This window comes from Leptodactylus fuscus, chromosome 9, assembly GCF_031893055.1.
Source record: "Leptodactylus fuscus isolate aLepFus1 chromosome 9, aLepFus1.hap2, whole genome shotgun sequence".
Lineage (NCBI taxonomy): Eukaryota > Metazoa > Chordata > Amphibia > Anura > Leptodactylidae > Leptodactylus > Leptodactylus fuscus.
Genome location: NC_134273.1, coordinates 8,229,118 through 8,245,690, shown reverse-complemented (window position 1 = coordinate 8,245,690; position 16,573 = coordinate 8,229,118). Strand labels below are relative to the sequence as shown.

Here is a 16,573-nt window from a genome sequence, read left to right as displayed (position 1 = left end):
TGTTATGTCTCTACTGTGACACATGGAGGAGCTCTGTTATGTTCTGGGGCTGCTTTGCTGCCTCTGCCACAGGGTGTCTTGAATCTGTTCAGGGTACAATGAAATCTCAAGACTATCAAGGGATTCTAGAGAGAAATGTGCTGCCCAGTGTCAGAAAGCTTGGTCTGAGTCGCAGGTCATGGGTCTCGCAACAGGATAATGACCCAAAACACACAGCTAAAAACACTCAAGAATGGCTAAGAGGAGAACATTGGGCTATTCTGAAGTGGCTTCTATGGGCCCGCACCTAAATCCTATTGAGAATCTTTGGAAGGAGCTGAAAGCTCGTCACGGGACCCCACCATTCCTAGTTATGCCACTGGATAGATATATATGAGGCAGATAGATAGATAGATAGATAGATAGATAGATAGATAGATAGATAGATAGATACAGTGGCGTAACTACCGCCGTAGCAGCAGAGGCAGCTGCCACAGGGCCCGGGACATTAGGGGCCCGGTGACAGCCGCTACCACTGCTATCATTATACTCAGGGGTCTTTTCGGACCCCCAAGTATAATGATCGGCGGCCAGGGAGAGGTAAGAAACATAAAAATCATTGTTACTTACCTCTCCACGATCCGGGCAGGCTTCGGCCTAGTCGTCTGATGTCTCATGACCCCGGCCTGTGTCCTGGGTCATGTGACATCTGACGTAATTGAAGATGGACGACAGCGGAGGAACTGGGAGAGTAACAAAGGTTTTTTTTATGTTTTTCTCCCCTGGGTCTCCGATTATTATACTCTGGGGTCTGAAAAGATATATAGAGTATAATAATTGTTTATGGGTGTCCACTATGGGACATAATACTGTGTGCAGGGGCCACTATGGGACATAATACTGTGTGCAGGGGCCACTATGGGACATAATACTGTGTGCAGGGGCCACTATGGGGGATAATACTGTGTGCAGGGGCCACTATGGGGGATAATACTGTGTGCAGGGGCCACTATGGGACATAATACTGTGTGCAGGGGCCACTATGGGACATAATACTGTGTGCAGGGGCCACTATGGGGGATAATACTGTGTGCAGGAGCCACTATGGGACCTAATACTGTGTGCAGGGGCCACTATGGGGCATAATACTGTGTGCAGGGGCCACTATGGGGTATAATATTATGTGCAGGGGTCACTATGGGGGATAATGCTGTGTGCAGGGGCCACTATGGGGGATAATACTGTGTGCAGGGGTCACTATGGGGGATAATACTGTGTGCAGGGGCCACTATGGGGGATAATACTGTGTGCAGGGGCCACTATGGGGGATAATACTGTGTGCAGGGGCCACTATGGGGGATAATACTGTGTGCAGGGGCCACTATGGGACATAATACTGTGTGCAGGGACCACTATGGGGCATAATACTGTGTGCAGGGGCCACTATGGGGGATAATACTGTGTGCAGGGGCCACTATGGGGGATAATACTGTGTGCAGGGCCCACTATGGGGGATAATACTGTGCGCAGGGACCACTATGGGGGATAATACTGTGTGCAGGGGCCACTATGGGGGATAATACTGTGTGCAGGGGCCACTATTGGCGTAAATACTGTGTGCAGGGGCCACTATGGGGCATAATACTGTGTGCAGGAGCTACTATGGGGTATAATACTGTGTGCAGGGGCCACTATGGGGCATAATACTGTGTGCAGGGGCCACTATGGGGTACAATACTGTGTGCAGGGGCCACTATGGAGGATAATATTGTGTGCAGGGGCCACTATAGGGGATAATACTGTGTGCAGGGGCCACTATGGGGCATAATACTGTGTGCAGGGGCCACTATGGAGATAAGACTGTGTGCAGGGACCACTATGGGGCATAATACTGTGTGCAGGGGCCACTATGGGGCATAATACTGTGTGCAGGGACCACTATGGGGCATAATACTGTGTGCAGGAGCTACTATGGGGTATAATACTGTGTGCAGGGGCCACTATGGGGCATAATACTGTGTGCAGGGGCCACTATGGGGTACAATACTGTGTGCAGGGGCCACTATGGAGGATAATATTGTGTGCAGGGGCCACTATAGGGGATAATACTGTGTGCAGGGGCCACTATGGGGCATAATACTGTGTGCAGGGGCCACTATGGAGATAAGACTGTGTGCAGGGACCACTATGGGGCATAATACTGTGTGCAGGGGCCACTATGGGGCATAATACTGTGTGCAGGGGCCACTATGGGGCATAATACTGTGTGCAGGGACCACTATGGGGCATAATACTGTGTGCAGGGGTCACTATGGGGCATAATACTGTGTGCAGGGGCCACTATGGGGCATAATACTGTGTGCAGGGGCCACTATGGGGCATAATACTGTGTGCAGGGGCCACTATGGGGCATAATACTGTGTGCAGGGGTCACTATGGGACATAATACTGTGTGCAGGGGCCACTATGGGGCATAATACTGTGTGCAGGAGCTACTATGGGGTATAATACTGTGTGCAGGGCCACTATGGGGCATAATACTGTGTGCAGGGGCCACTATGGGGTACAATACTGTGTGCAGGGGCCACTATGGAGGATAATATTGTGTGCAGGGGCCACTATAGGGGATAATACTGTGTGCAGGGGCCACTATGGAGATAATACTGTATGCAGGGGCCACTATGGGGCATAATACTGTGTGCAGGGGCCACTATGGAGATAATACTGTGTGCAGGGACCACTATGGAGATAATACTGTATGCAGGGGCCACTATGGGGCATAATACTGTGTGCAGGGGCCACTATGGAGATAATACTGTGTGCAGGGACCACTATGGGGCATAATACTGTGTGCAGGGGCCACTATGGGGCATAATACTGTGTGCAGGGGTCATTATAGGACATAATACTGTGTGCAGGGGCCACTATGGAGATAATACTGTGTGCAGGGACCACTATGGGGCATAATACTGTGTGCAGGGGCCACTATGGGGCATAATACTGTGTGCAGGGGCCACTATGGGGCATAATACTGTGTGCAGGGGCCACTATGGGACATAATACTGTGTGCAGGGGCCACTATGGAGATAATACTGTGTGCAGGGGCCACTATGGGGCATAATACTGTGTGCAGGGGCCACTATGGGGCATAATACTGTGTGCAGGGGCCACTATGGGGCATAATACTGTGTGCAGGGGCCACTATGGGGCATAATACTGTGTGCAGGGGCCACTATGGGGCATAATACTGTGTGCAGGGGCCACTATGGGACATAATAGAGCGCAGGAATGCGGACGAGGGGGTCTGTCGAGGGCGTCGGTCTTGGGGAGGGGGGACCCATGCCAAAAGTTCGACATGGGGCCCCGCGATTCCTAGTTACGCCACTAGATAGATAGATAGATAGATAGATTCATAGTGTAAGCCGATGGCTGGTCAGGTAATGGAGGGGGTGTACTGTACATCTCACACAGACTACTCTGGTGGGTAAGATGGGAAAACTCCAGGAATGTTTGTTCTCAGTAGACAACATTCGTCTGCTGAGCATTTTGGTAAATGCTCAGTACTGGGCTGGATTTTTAGGAATGACAGGTAGGTTGGTAGTGGGACCTGTCATTCCACCCCCCTCTAGTCCACACTTTGGGGATGTTCCGGCAGTGACTCAGCTGCAGAGAGTCTCCTCTTCAAGGAGGCTTAAGAACAGTGGCGGATCCAGGGTTTGCGGGGCCCTGGGCAATTGACTTTGGCGGGGCCCTACTTACTGGGGAGTCTCGCACTTCTAACCTGTACTTCCCAACTGTTAAAGACTAGAAAGAGAGAAAAAAACATGCAGCGCGCCGCAGCAAATTAGGTCCCGCACACTTTTATGTTGACTCCGCCCATTCTCATTCAATTTTCATGTGATTCCACACAGTATAATCCTCCTACAGTCACCTGTAAATTATATGTCCCCCCCTCCATCTCTCCCCCATTTTCATATACACCCTTCATCTACCCCTAGTTTCATGTCCCCCCCTCTATCTCTGTACCCCAGTTTCATGCCATTCTCCCCCTTTATCTTCCCACAGTTTCATGTCCCCCCTGTCTCTGCCCCAATGTCATGCCGTTCTCCCCCCCTTCATCTGCCCCAATGTCATGCCATTCTCCCCCCCCTTCATCTGCCCCAGTGTCATGCCATCCCCCATTCATCTGCCCCAGTATCATGCCATTCTCCCCCCTTCATTTGCCCCAGTGTCATGCCATTCTCTCCCCCTTCATCTGCCCCAGTGTCATGCTGTTCTCCCCCCTCCATCTGTCCCAGTGTCATGCCATTCTCCCCCCTTCATCTGCCTCAGTGTCATGCTGTTCTCCCCTCCCTTCATTTGCCCCAGTGTCATGCCGTTCTCCCCCCCTTCATTTGCCCCAGTGTCATGCCGTTTCCCCCCTCTTCATCTGCCCCAGTGTCATGCCGTTCTCCCCCTCCATCTGCCCCAGTGTCATGCCGTTCTCCCCCCTCCATCTGCCCCAGTGTCATGCTGTTCTCCCCCCTCCATCTGCCCCAGTGTCATGCCGTTCTCCCCCCTCCATCTGCCCCAGTGTCATGCTGTTCTCCCCCCTCCATCTGCCCCAGTGTCATGCTGTTCTTCCCCCTCCATCTGCCCCAGTGTCATGCCGTTCTCCCCCCTCCATCTGCCCCAGTGTCATGCTGTTCTCTCCCCCTCCATCTGCCCCAGTGTCATGCCGTTCTCCCCCCTCCATCTGCCCCAGTGTCATGCTGTTCTCCCCCCTCCATCTGCCCCAGTGTCATGCCGTTCTCACACTCACACACACACTCACCATTCCTCGTTCCCCCGCAGCTCTCTCCCTCATACACATATTGTAGGCGCGATGTGGGTTAAATTTTGGGGATTCTAATTATAGTACGGAAGGGTTTACGTTAGACATTGTGATAGGCTTGTCTGAAAAGATGTGTCTTTAGTTTGTGTTTGAAGCTGTAGAAATTGGGAGTTAATCTGATTGTCCGGGGTAGAGCATTCCAGAGAAGTGGTGCAGCTCGGGAGAAGTCTTGTATACGAGCGGGGGAGGTTCTGATAATAGAGGATGTAAGTGTTAGGTCATTGAGTGAGCAGAGAGCACAGGTTGGGCGGTAGACAGAGATGAGGGAGGAAATGTAGGGAGGTGCGGCATTATGGAGAGCCTTGTGGAGGAGGGGGGTAACTTTATATTTTATTCTATAATGAATAGGCAGCCAATGTAGTGACTGGCACAGACCCGAGGCCTCGCTGTAGCGTCTAGCCTGATAGATGAGCCTGGCCGCTGCATTCAGAATAGATTGTAGAGGGGAGAGTTTAGTGAGGGGAAGACCGATTAGTAAGGAGTTACAGTAGTTATTATTTATTATATTATTATCCATGGCCCCGGGTAGAGAGGGGTTAATGCTATCTGGCCCGCCGTCCATGGGGCTGAGCAGCACCTGATCCCCGTCCAGCACGTAGCGCGATAAGAACGTCAGAAAGGCTTTTTATATATCTTTTTGGGAACAGAACTTGAAAGCAGAATAATCAGCAATGAGTGCGAGCGCTGCCAGGCCGTATATATCAGAGGAAAGGTCTACACTCAGCTCTAATCTCAGGGCGGAAAGTCGTATTACTTGTACTCTGGAGGGACTTTGTGCTAAAGCCATTTGCAAAGCTTTTGGTGCCAGAAGACGTCTCCCTGTGAGCTCACCAGGATAGGCTGCCAGAAGGAGCAACGTGCTGTATGAAGGCTCACGTAGAAGGAGGCATTAATGTCTAGAATATAAGAGGCGTAATATTTCATAGATGTTATCTGTACCCCCACCAATGTTAGCCATGAGTAATTACTCCCATCATCCCAAATGTTGTGGTTATAGTCAAGAAAGATGTCTATGGAGAAGGGGTTTCCCACAATATAGTGGTAAGATAGGTATTTATAGTGATATCTATAGGGATCTGCCAATCTCACCTTTCTTAAGTACATTACTTATCCTGTACTGATCCTGAGCTATATCCTGTATTATACTCCAGAGCTGCGCTCACTATTCTGCTGGTACAGTCACTGTGTACATACATTACATTACTTATCCTGTATTATCCTCCAGAGCTGCGCTCACTATTCTGCTGGTATAGTCACTGTGTACATACATTACATTACTTATCCTGTATTATCCTCCAGAGCTGCGCTCACTATTCTGCTGGTGCAGTCACTGTGTACATACATTACATTACTTATCCTGTATTATACTCCAGAGCTGCACTCACTATTCTGCTGGTACAGTCACTGTGTACATACATTACATTACTTATCCTGTATTATACTCCAGAGCTGCGCTCACTATTCTGCTGGTACAGTCACTGTGTACATACATTACATTACTTATCCTGTATTATACTCCAGAGCTGCGCTCACTATTCTGCTGGTGCAGTCACTGTGTACATACATTACATTACTTATCCTGTATTATACCCCAGAGCTGCGCTCACTATTCTGCTGGTGCAGTCACTGTGTACATACATTACATTACTTATCCTGTATTATACTCCAGAGCTGCGCTCACTATTCTGCTGGTGCAGTCACTGTGTACATACATTACATTACTTATCCTGTATTATACTCCAGAGCTGCGCTCACTATTCTGCTGGTGCAGTCACTGTGTACATACATTACATTACTTATCCTGTATTATACTCCAGAGCTACGCTCACTATTCTGCTGGTACAGTCACTGTGTACATACATTACATTACTTATCCTGTATTATACTCCAGAGCTGCGCTCACTATTCTGCTGGTGCAGTCACTGTGTACATACATTACATTACTTATCCTGTATTATACCCCAGAGCTGCGCTCACTATTCTGCTGGTGCAGTCACTGTGTACATACATTACATTACTTATCCTGTATTATACTCCAGAGCTGCGCTCACTATTCTGCTGGTGCAGTCACTGTGTACATACATTACATTACTTATCCTGTATTATACTCCAGAGCTGCGCTCACTATTCTGCTGGTACAGTCACTGTGTACATACATTACATTACTTATCCTGTATTATACTCCAGAGCTGCGCTCACTATTCTGCTGGTACAGTCACTGTGTACATACATTACATTACTTATCCTGTATTATACTCCAGAGCTGCGCTCACTATTCTGCTGGTACAGTCACTGTGTACATACATTACATTACTTATCCTGTATTATACTCCAGAGCTGCGCTCACTATTCTGCTGGTGCAGTCACTGTGTACATACATTACATTACTTATCCTGTATTATACTCCAGAGCTGCGCTCACTATTCTGTAGTCACTAGCTGATATATACAGATTGCTCACCCATAAAGCTGGCACAATATGCAGACACTGAATAAGCAGGGAGTCCTTGGGAATTTTTACTGTAAATCCTGCAGAGTTGTGAATGCCGCTCTGGATCATTTGATACAATGTTGTGGAGTTGATCACATCTCATATATAGGTCTTCTTACCCTCAATCTGCCGGCTCGCCTTCACACAGTTCAGAACAATCTCCCTGTATAGAGATGAATTATTGGCCACCATCTTGGCTGCTTCTGGGTTTACTGAATTCTCCAGGACTGGATTGGAAAGCATTGCCTGCAGCACAGGTGTAGATATGACTATGGAGATATCTATATACACACGATATGTAAGTACATCATATCAGACATCAGGACATGGAGTCACAGCTGTACCTGGATCACTAGTAAGATGTACGTCATGGTGAAGGACCGACTCCATCCTGCAGGGTCATCCAAAAAATCAATGCAGGGTTTACCAGAGGTCTGTTCCACTGTAATATAAAGCCCAGATATACAAGTAAGACCATATATACCTACAGGACATTGACAGGCTGATACTTGGGGTACAGGACAATGACAGGCTGACCCTGAGGAGGAGACCCCCTATATTGGCTACCAATGTGGCAATGTGGCTTCTTGAAACAAACATGGAAAAAATAGATAAAACCAGATATCAAGAGCCCCAAGATGATTGAGCCAACCCCAAGACTCCTGAGCGATATCCCATCTGATGGAGTAGAGTCCTCCCCCGATGTACATGGTTCCTACATGATCATATGCCTATATCTTAATGGTCTCGTCGCCAACGTCTGTCAAGCCCGTCTTGCCCTTAGTCTACAGATTAGTTACAGATCCTACCGCCTGGCACAATCTCGGCCGCTCTCAGATGTTTTTCATAAGAGATATAAAAAATAGATCCATAAATCTCCACGCTCAGTTCATTATTGAAACCTTCTCCAAGATTCCAGCCCTCGGACCACTAATAAAGCATTATGTTTATCTTTCGGCATTTATTTTACCTCTCTGAAGTCCATATGGTCATTCATCAAACCACAGAGCAGACTCCGACCTCCTCATAATGCTATACAGATCAGGACCGCGTCAAGACAAAGATTCAGAAGACATTAACTTGACAAGACGTCTCTGATGTTGGCATAAAGAATCTCGTTCTATAGGACGACGGGGGAGCTCACGTTTCCCATCCATTTTATTTTAGGGCTTTGGTACTTTGTTGGCCGAGGACTTTGGTGCTAGTTGGTTGTCTGGTAAGTGAGACCAGGGTGAGGAGATAATGGTGTAATATGGTGGAACACGCTATGGGGCAAATTCCTTGCTAAGCTTTCCAAATCTGAGCAATGTATTTCCTCCATAGTCCACCACAGCGAATTGATATGTCTTATATGACTTTAGCTTCCCTTTGCTGGTGGCATATGTGTCCTGTTTTTGCTTTAGAATGATGATAGGAGATTCCACCATATCCAGGGTTAGGTAGAGTCTTGCTTCGGCAAACAAGGCTCTTGGCCCAATTGAGAACACAAAGGAAAGGGTATGGCACCGTTTTATGTGAAGAGATTGGTGACCAAATTTTGGTTGACTCCTCACAAAGACATGTCAACCAGCCAGAGACATTGCTCAAGAGTTGGAAAAGACAATGACTTATACCACGGGAACAGCAAAAAGAGACCACAAACATGAGGACTCCTTGGCCAAGTGACGACAAGGCTTGAGTGAAGGAAGGCATGGTAGTACAAGAAGAAGAGCGTCTAATGGGCCATGACTGGGTAGAAGAGAAGAGGGCTAGTGGCTACCTACGTGAAAACCACAAATAAATCCAAAAGACAAATTAAGGGCAAGGTCAGAAGGACATTTGACTTGAGACATCATTGGGGTCCTTTCCCGTTAATGACGTCACTGGGATAAAGTGTGAAGGTGACATAGATGTCCCTGGTTTGTCTTCTCTGTCACACACATGGTCAGTAATGGTTTGGACATCATCATCTCTGCATCCTCTCAACTCAAACATCTACGGTGATCTGTTCCTTTGCTCCAAAACATACGGAGCCCTAAAGAAACCTTTTGAGATAAATTCCCTTCCACATCTCTTTCTTCTTAGTCTTCAGATACGCTCTTCAAAGAACATCCAGTGGGCACGGAGGTAAATACTTCACATACTTGTGTGAACACAAAACCCAGTCACAACCACCAGTGTCATGAAAATTACCGACCCCCGGCTTTATTGAACACAGATATCGGGATCCTGACTGAGCTACTGTGTATCTGCTTACAGAAAATCCTTCTTGTCCTTGGGAAGCTGAACCTGGCCGGAGCGTGGTGCGATTCTACACCATACAGTAAGCAGTCTTACAGAATAACTGAAGTTTCCAGTTACTGGTTTGATACTTTGGGGTTTTAGATGAGGAGTGTGACCTTACAGGCCAGTCATTTCACAACATCTTATATGGTTTTCCTCCCAAAGTCTTATTTCCATCATAAATACAGAGAGAAGTGAAAATCTGAGAAGTTGAAATAAAGGAAATAGTTTTTTTTCCAATCTCAGCTTTACAGCTTTACAAATTGTTTAATGGGCCAAACTATTTAGTGATGACGTGTCCTGATCATAGCCGCTACTGGTGTAGTGGGATTAGATTGAAGGTGTTGGTCCCACAGCAGATGAGTCAGTTGTCCTGAAACACATGGTCCGTCCACGTGTCGTGGAATTTGAGCCTTACAACTCATCATCCCTTGGATAAACCTGCTATGACCCCATTTACTTCTGTTGGATGTATCTATGGGTGGAAATCAAGTCTTCAGATGTCTTCTAGCCATGGTTTTAGGGTCTTCCAAACAAATGTTCTCCAACCCATACAACTCAATTTTCTTCTATGGATGAAACTCAACTCTCAAGTATCTTCTAGTCATTGACAAGATACATGATAGGACTCACGTTTTCAGTGGTCTGCTAGCTATAGTGTTCATATGTTCTAGACACATGGTCTCTTATCTGGGCTGCTCAGCCTACGAATGGATTTCAACTTTTCACAAAAAGCCATAGTCAAGATCTTCTGCTCTAGACCAGCTTTCTTCAACTGGGTAATCAAAACTAAACCACTGAGTTGTCTTCTTGCCATTGGCAGTGCTGGCCACTCAATATTTGCAATGGATTAAAAAAAACTTGCCTTCTGATCTCAAGTCTTTTCCAACCTACTCAATATTTTGTTATGGATAAGACTCAAGCCCAAACTTATCTTCCAGCCATGGACGACCTAAGATCTTCTAGATTCGTTTTTGTCTAACCAATGCTATACAATGTTTTCTGTAAATGGTTCTCAAGTCCTTAATGACCTACCCATAGGTGAGATCTTCTAGACTTGTGTTCTCCAACCCACCCAAAGAAATCTTTTTGTATAGATAGCATTCTATTCTTCACTTGTCTTCTAACCATGGTCTTCAGGTCTTCTGGGCCACTGTTCTCCACCATTAGTAACTGAATGTTTCTAAGATAGAAATGAAGTCTTCAATCTTTGATATTTTGTAGCCTGCCCTACGTAATACTTTTATATGGATGGGACTCAAGTGGTCAGATGTCTTCTGCTCATTGACTAAAGATCTTGTAGACCAATGTTCTCCAACCTATGCTGCTCCATGTTCCTATGGATGAGATATAAGTCTGTAGTTGTCTTCTAGCCATGGATTTTGTAGAGCGTTCAGTAACCAGAGCTACTCGACTGAAGTCTTTGATCATCTTCTCTCCATGGTCTTAAGGTCTTCTGGACCAGCGTTCCCCAAGCTACTGTAAGCTACTAAATATTTTCCTACGGATGTAATTGAAGTCTTTACTAAGGCCCAAACAGGTGGCAATTCATTAGTGTGTTGGGGATACCAGGCCGCTGTTAAATCTATACGGTATGTATATTATGGATATAGTGTAATGGTACATTCCAAATCTGTTACTCAAATGGAAAAATTATGTCATATTGTATAGTTCTCCAAGAAAAGACACAAGAACGCAGGTTAAGTGCCGCCATTATATATGACATGTGATTTCTTTCCATGTCCTTCAATCAATGGACCTCAAGTATCAAAGTTCAAGGTAACATCTGGTCAGAATTAGACAAAATCTACAATAAATGACTTTCATATATGACTCCTGCGCCCTCAACTCCGCTGTAATTTGCTTTAAGAAGAGCTTGTCAACCCCATGTGAAGTCACATCACATACTGTACGTTATATATGAAAAGAAGAGAGCGCAAATTATGTTATTCCATCCAGTATGTAATGTGATACAAACATTATATATCACAGGATGCTCAAGTTATACCAGCACGGTCCATATCACTATATACAAGAAGATGTATAACTTATATCAGCTGTACATATAGAATTATATACAGTATATACCCAGGTTATACCAGCTGTACATATATAATTATATACAGTATATACCCAGGTTATACCGGCTGTACATATATAATTATATACTGTATATACCCAGGTTATACCGGCTGTACATATAGAATTATATACAGTATATACCCAGGTTATACCGGCTGTAGATATAGAATTATATACAGTATATACCCAGGTTATACCAGCTGTACATATATAATTATATACAGTATATACCCAGGTTATACCGGCTGTACATATATAATTATATACTGTATATACCCAGGTTATACCGGCTGTACATATATAATTATATACAGGAGATACCCAGGTTATACTGGCTGTACATATATAATTATATACAGTATATACCCAGGTTATACCGGCTGTACATATATAATTATATACAGTATATACCCAGGTTATACCGGCCGTACATATATAATTCTATACAGTATATACCGGCTGTACATGTATAATTATATACAGGAGATACCCAGGTTATACCGGCCGTACATATATAATTATATACAGTATATACCCAGGTTATACCGGCTGTACATATATAATTATATACAGGAGATACCCAGGTTATACCGGCTGTACATATAGAATTCTATACAGTATATACCCAGGTTATACCGGCTGTACATATAGAATTATATACAGTATATACCCAGGTTATACCGGCTGTACATATATAATTATATACAGTATATACCCAGGTTATACCACCTGTACATATATAATTATATACAGTATATACCCAGGTTATACCGGCTGTACATATAGAATTATATACAGTATATACCCAGGTTATACCGGCTGTACATATAGAATTATATACAGTATATACCCAGGTTATACCGGCTGTACATATAGAATTATATACAGTATATACCCAGGTTATACCGGCTGTACATATAGAATTCTATACAGTATATACCCAGGTTATACCGGCTGTACATATAGAATTATATACAGTATATACCCAGGTTATACCGGCCGTACATATATAATTCTATACAGTATATACCCAGGTTATACCGGCTGTACATATAGAATTATATACAGTATATACCCAGGTTATACCGGCTGTACATATATAATTCTATACAGTATATACCCAGGTTATACCGGCTGTACATATATAATTCTATACAGTATATACCCAGGTTATACCGGCTGTACATATAGAATTCTATACAGTATATACCCAGGTTATACCGGCTGTACATATAGAATTATATACAGTATATACCCAGGTTATACCGGCTGTACATATATAATTATATACAGGAGATACCCAGGTTATACCGGCTGTACATATATAATTATATACAGTATATACCCAGGTTATACCGGCTGTACATATAGAATTATATACAGTATATACCCAGGTTATACCGGCTGTACATATATAAATATATACAGGAGATACCCAGGTTATACCGGCTGTACATATATAATTATATACAGGAGATACCCAGGTTATACCAGCTTGGTCACTATATCCCCAGACTATAAATGTGAAGTATTTCCTTACCATTTGGATGGAACGGGATGGTATTGAACCTGACACTTGGAGGATGGTGGTTATACTCCTTGGGGTACGTCAGGGTGAGTTGCAGAACGGCCCCTTGGACACATAAAAGAAAATCAAAATTAGAGTTTTTTGTGATTTTTTTTTTTTTAATCTGAAATTCATTTCTTCCGGATCTTGTTATAACTTTAGTTTTCTGAACTATCCTCACATAGAATATCCATCAGGCCCGGCGCTCAGCACAGGAGAGATCGGTGCATACCCTGGGCACCTTGGGGTCACCTAAGAGACTTTGGGGTCCCATCCTCAATCTGCAGGGTAACTTTATAGTCGTAGCCTAAATTTTTTTTTTTTTTTAACATATGTTTATGTGTAATTTTTTATTCTACAACTGTGAGTATTTTTGGAAATGTGAGGGATCTGCCGCCATATTGGCTGTTACTTTTGCTCCTGGGCCTGATGACAGGTTGTCCCTTTATTATCGTGCATGATGGGATAGTGAGAGTATGTCATCAGGTGGCCAGGACTGGAGGTCACTACTGCAAACATTGCAATAAAAATTTGTTGCAAAAGTCTACACGCCCCAATAGCTGAATTGAGTAATACAGACCTTCCCACAGCGAGTCCTTCAGCCCCCGCACCTGAGCTATCCATTTGAGCAAGTTGTCAGATATCGGCGTCACACTGATCCCCTAAAACACAATTGAAGGATACGTATTATACGTCAGTCGTCGCCCTGACGTCTCGCTAACAATGAATAATTGATCCCTGCACCGGGTGCTGAGTACAGAGGAACAATGGCGCACGCCCGTCTGACTTATATGCGGTTTTCAGGCCAACATTTGCAAAGCTAATGTGCGAGTTCACAGCGGTGTAAAAACAAGTCAATGTTATCCTGGCACGTAAGGCCGATCTCCGGCATCTTGGTGAGGGCTCAAATCTAGCAGAATATGCCGAGTGGGCTGATTACAGGGGGGCGGCGCGCGCAGGCGGCTGCTGGGGTGGTCAACATGTGTTCTGCAGATGCTGCTCGACTACAACCCTCATCACCCATGGACGCAATGGGGCATCCTTCTTAGACATTGCTCCAAACCTGTTCCAAAAAAATGGTGCACAAGGAGCACGGCAAATTTATTTTTCACGCTTTTTGTACACTTTTTGTGTAACCTTCCCGCCCCACCAGGCTGTGCACCTGCACTGGAATCAAGGATCATATATCTGGTCGGGGTGGTCACACCCCCTTCCAGGAAAGGGCAACGCAATTGTGAAAAAAGTTGCAAATTTGCTGTCTCAAGGCATGATGATTGAGGCTGATTGATCAAGACCGGGGTGCACAACTCATCATAAATTTGGTGCATCCTCCTGGGTTCTACTTTCTGGCATCATTTACCCCAATGGCCCCAATCCTGGGATACGCACGGCACGCTCCCTTTGAAGTAGTGTAAGGGGCGCAAAATGCAAAAAGGTGCAGTTTTGGTAAAAATTAACTTGCACTAAAATTTTGCAAGGATTTATGGTTTGCACACACCATAATAAAACAGCACAAAGTGATGCAAGGTCATTAGTTATTGGACGACCCCGATACATCATAAAGTGCATCGTTTTACAAGATGGTGAAAATGACACAATGTGGGACAAAATTCTGTCTGTAGAAAATGTCACTTTGTAAATAATATCACACCCCAAACTGAAAAAAATGGATGAAAGGTAAAAACTTTGCACCATTTGTAGCTCCGGGCATCAAGCAGAGATCTGCACTAGACTGCTCATAGGCTGCAATCTGAAGATGTGCTGCAGTGTAAAGCATGGTGCAAGGGATACAAATACAGAATGAACCATTGATGAGACAGGAGATGGATTTCAGACTATATCAGAGTCCCATAGACCATGCACTTCAGCCGGAGTCACTTCTGTACTTCTGACTCCAGTATGATGATGTCTCCTGGTCCAGCGTTTCGCGGATGCGGCCGGTCGGTATATCGCTCTCATTTACATAATTAATCACATTGAGCGATATCAGCAAACCGCGGATTAAAGAGTCGGAAGATGGCGGCGCAGGCAGTGAATATACTCACATACAGCCCAGCTTCCTGCAGCTCCTGATATTCCCTCTCTAGTAATAGGTAGCTTCTTGAATGCATGTCCTCCGGCTCTGCACAGTATACAGATATAATAGTTATATTCATTCCAACAGGAACTACAACTCCCAGCAAGTCCTGACTTCTGGCGGCAAGAGCTCGGTATATGAGAGTGCAGACCAAACTTGGCAACTATTCACAAGGGACATCAAGGCTCAGTGATTTATTAGAGGGGAGTTTATGGCTTAACCTCAGGATATTTTGCGCTACTTTTTGCTACTTACAGCTCAGGCCCCATGTTGACAAGACGCCGCTTTTTTTGCTGCAGATTTTGCTGAGTTTTTTGAGTGGATTGAGCAGAAGGGAGAAGTATAAGAGCGTCTTATAGAGTTGCCATTTTTTTGTAGCCATTCTTGGTCTTGGCTCCAAAAATCTGCAACAAAAAAGCTGCATTTCTGCAACGTGGGGGCCTCATACTTAACAGACGTTATTACTTTAGTACAGCATATGCAATGTTTGATAGATGTGGCGCCCACTGCTGGACAACCTCCAACCTGCATGAAGACATTGATGGTAATACCCTTTAAATTGGCAACAATGTATCAGAGTTTTCTGTTTCCTAATGGTTGAGGCTTACGTGTGGCCATCAACCCCTTGGACATTGCTGGAGAGTTGTCATGTCCGGTGTAGACTATATACCCTGGACTCCACCTCGTATAGTCGGGGGTCTTGTCTTTGAGCATATGACTGGGGCCTGTCAGTAGCGTTTAGCGTGCAGGGGCCGCTATGAGAGCGCAGCGGATGCCGAATACTTTCATGCTTGTTTAGTAAATTGTATTAGTCACTTCTCATGCTCGGCTGCTCCTCACATATGGGAACGTTCGGGATTACACGTCTTAAACTAGAGGCAGATTTTATTTCACTGCGCAGCCCAAAACAATCAGGAGAAGGTAAAGAAGAGAAATCACTGCGGCCGCATCTATATATTCACCCCCAGGCACCTAAATAGACCTCTAAGATTTGCTGCAACCCATCACTGGTCCACCTCATAGTAGACTGGACCACCAGACCCAAAACATGTAACACGGCCCCCACTTAACATGTGCTAGCTATAATACTGGGCTCTGTTTGGGTGGTTGAGAGGCTTTTGGACCCCCGGAGTCTCCCGGACCTGGTAGCGATTGCAACCTCTGCACCCTCTCCAGCTATGTCCCTGGATCCAATCAATGTCTGGTTGATGGGGAGGAGAGCACATTGCTTGGACCCCTATAA

At 45.1% G+C, this 16,573-nt stretch overlaps 1 protein-coding gene across 1 annotated transcript in view; it reads right to left on the bottom strand.

Annotated features, from left to right (window-relative positions):
• The window catches only part of UBE2U (ubiquitin conjugating enzyme E2 U), a 28,965-nt gene extending 13,594 nt beyond the window's left edge, over positions 1 to 15,371 (bottom strand). Inside the window, exons 1-5 of the mRNA XM_075286401.1 lie at positions 15,299 to 15,371; positions 13,834 to 13,915; positions 13,227 to 13,319; positions 7,687 to 7,784; positions 7,462 to 7,588 (exon numbers count right to left, since the gene is read on the bottom strand). Of these exons, the coding sequence (XP_075142502.1) occupies positions 7,462 to 7,588; positions 7,687 to 7,784; positions 13,227 to 13,319; positions 13,834 to 13,915; positions 15,299 to 15,364 (466 nt within the window). The 5' untranslated portion in view covers positions 15,365 to 15,371. The remainder of the gene's footprint in view (positions 1 to 7,461; positions 7,589 to 7,686; positions 7,785 to 13,226; positions 13,320 to 13,833; positions 13,916 to 15,298) is intronic.
• Positions 15,372 to 16,573: the final 1,202 nt, after the last annotated feature.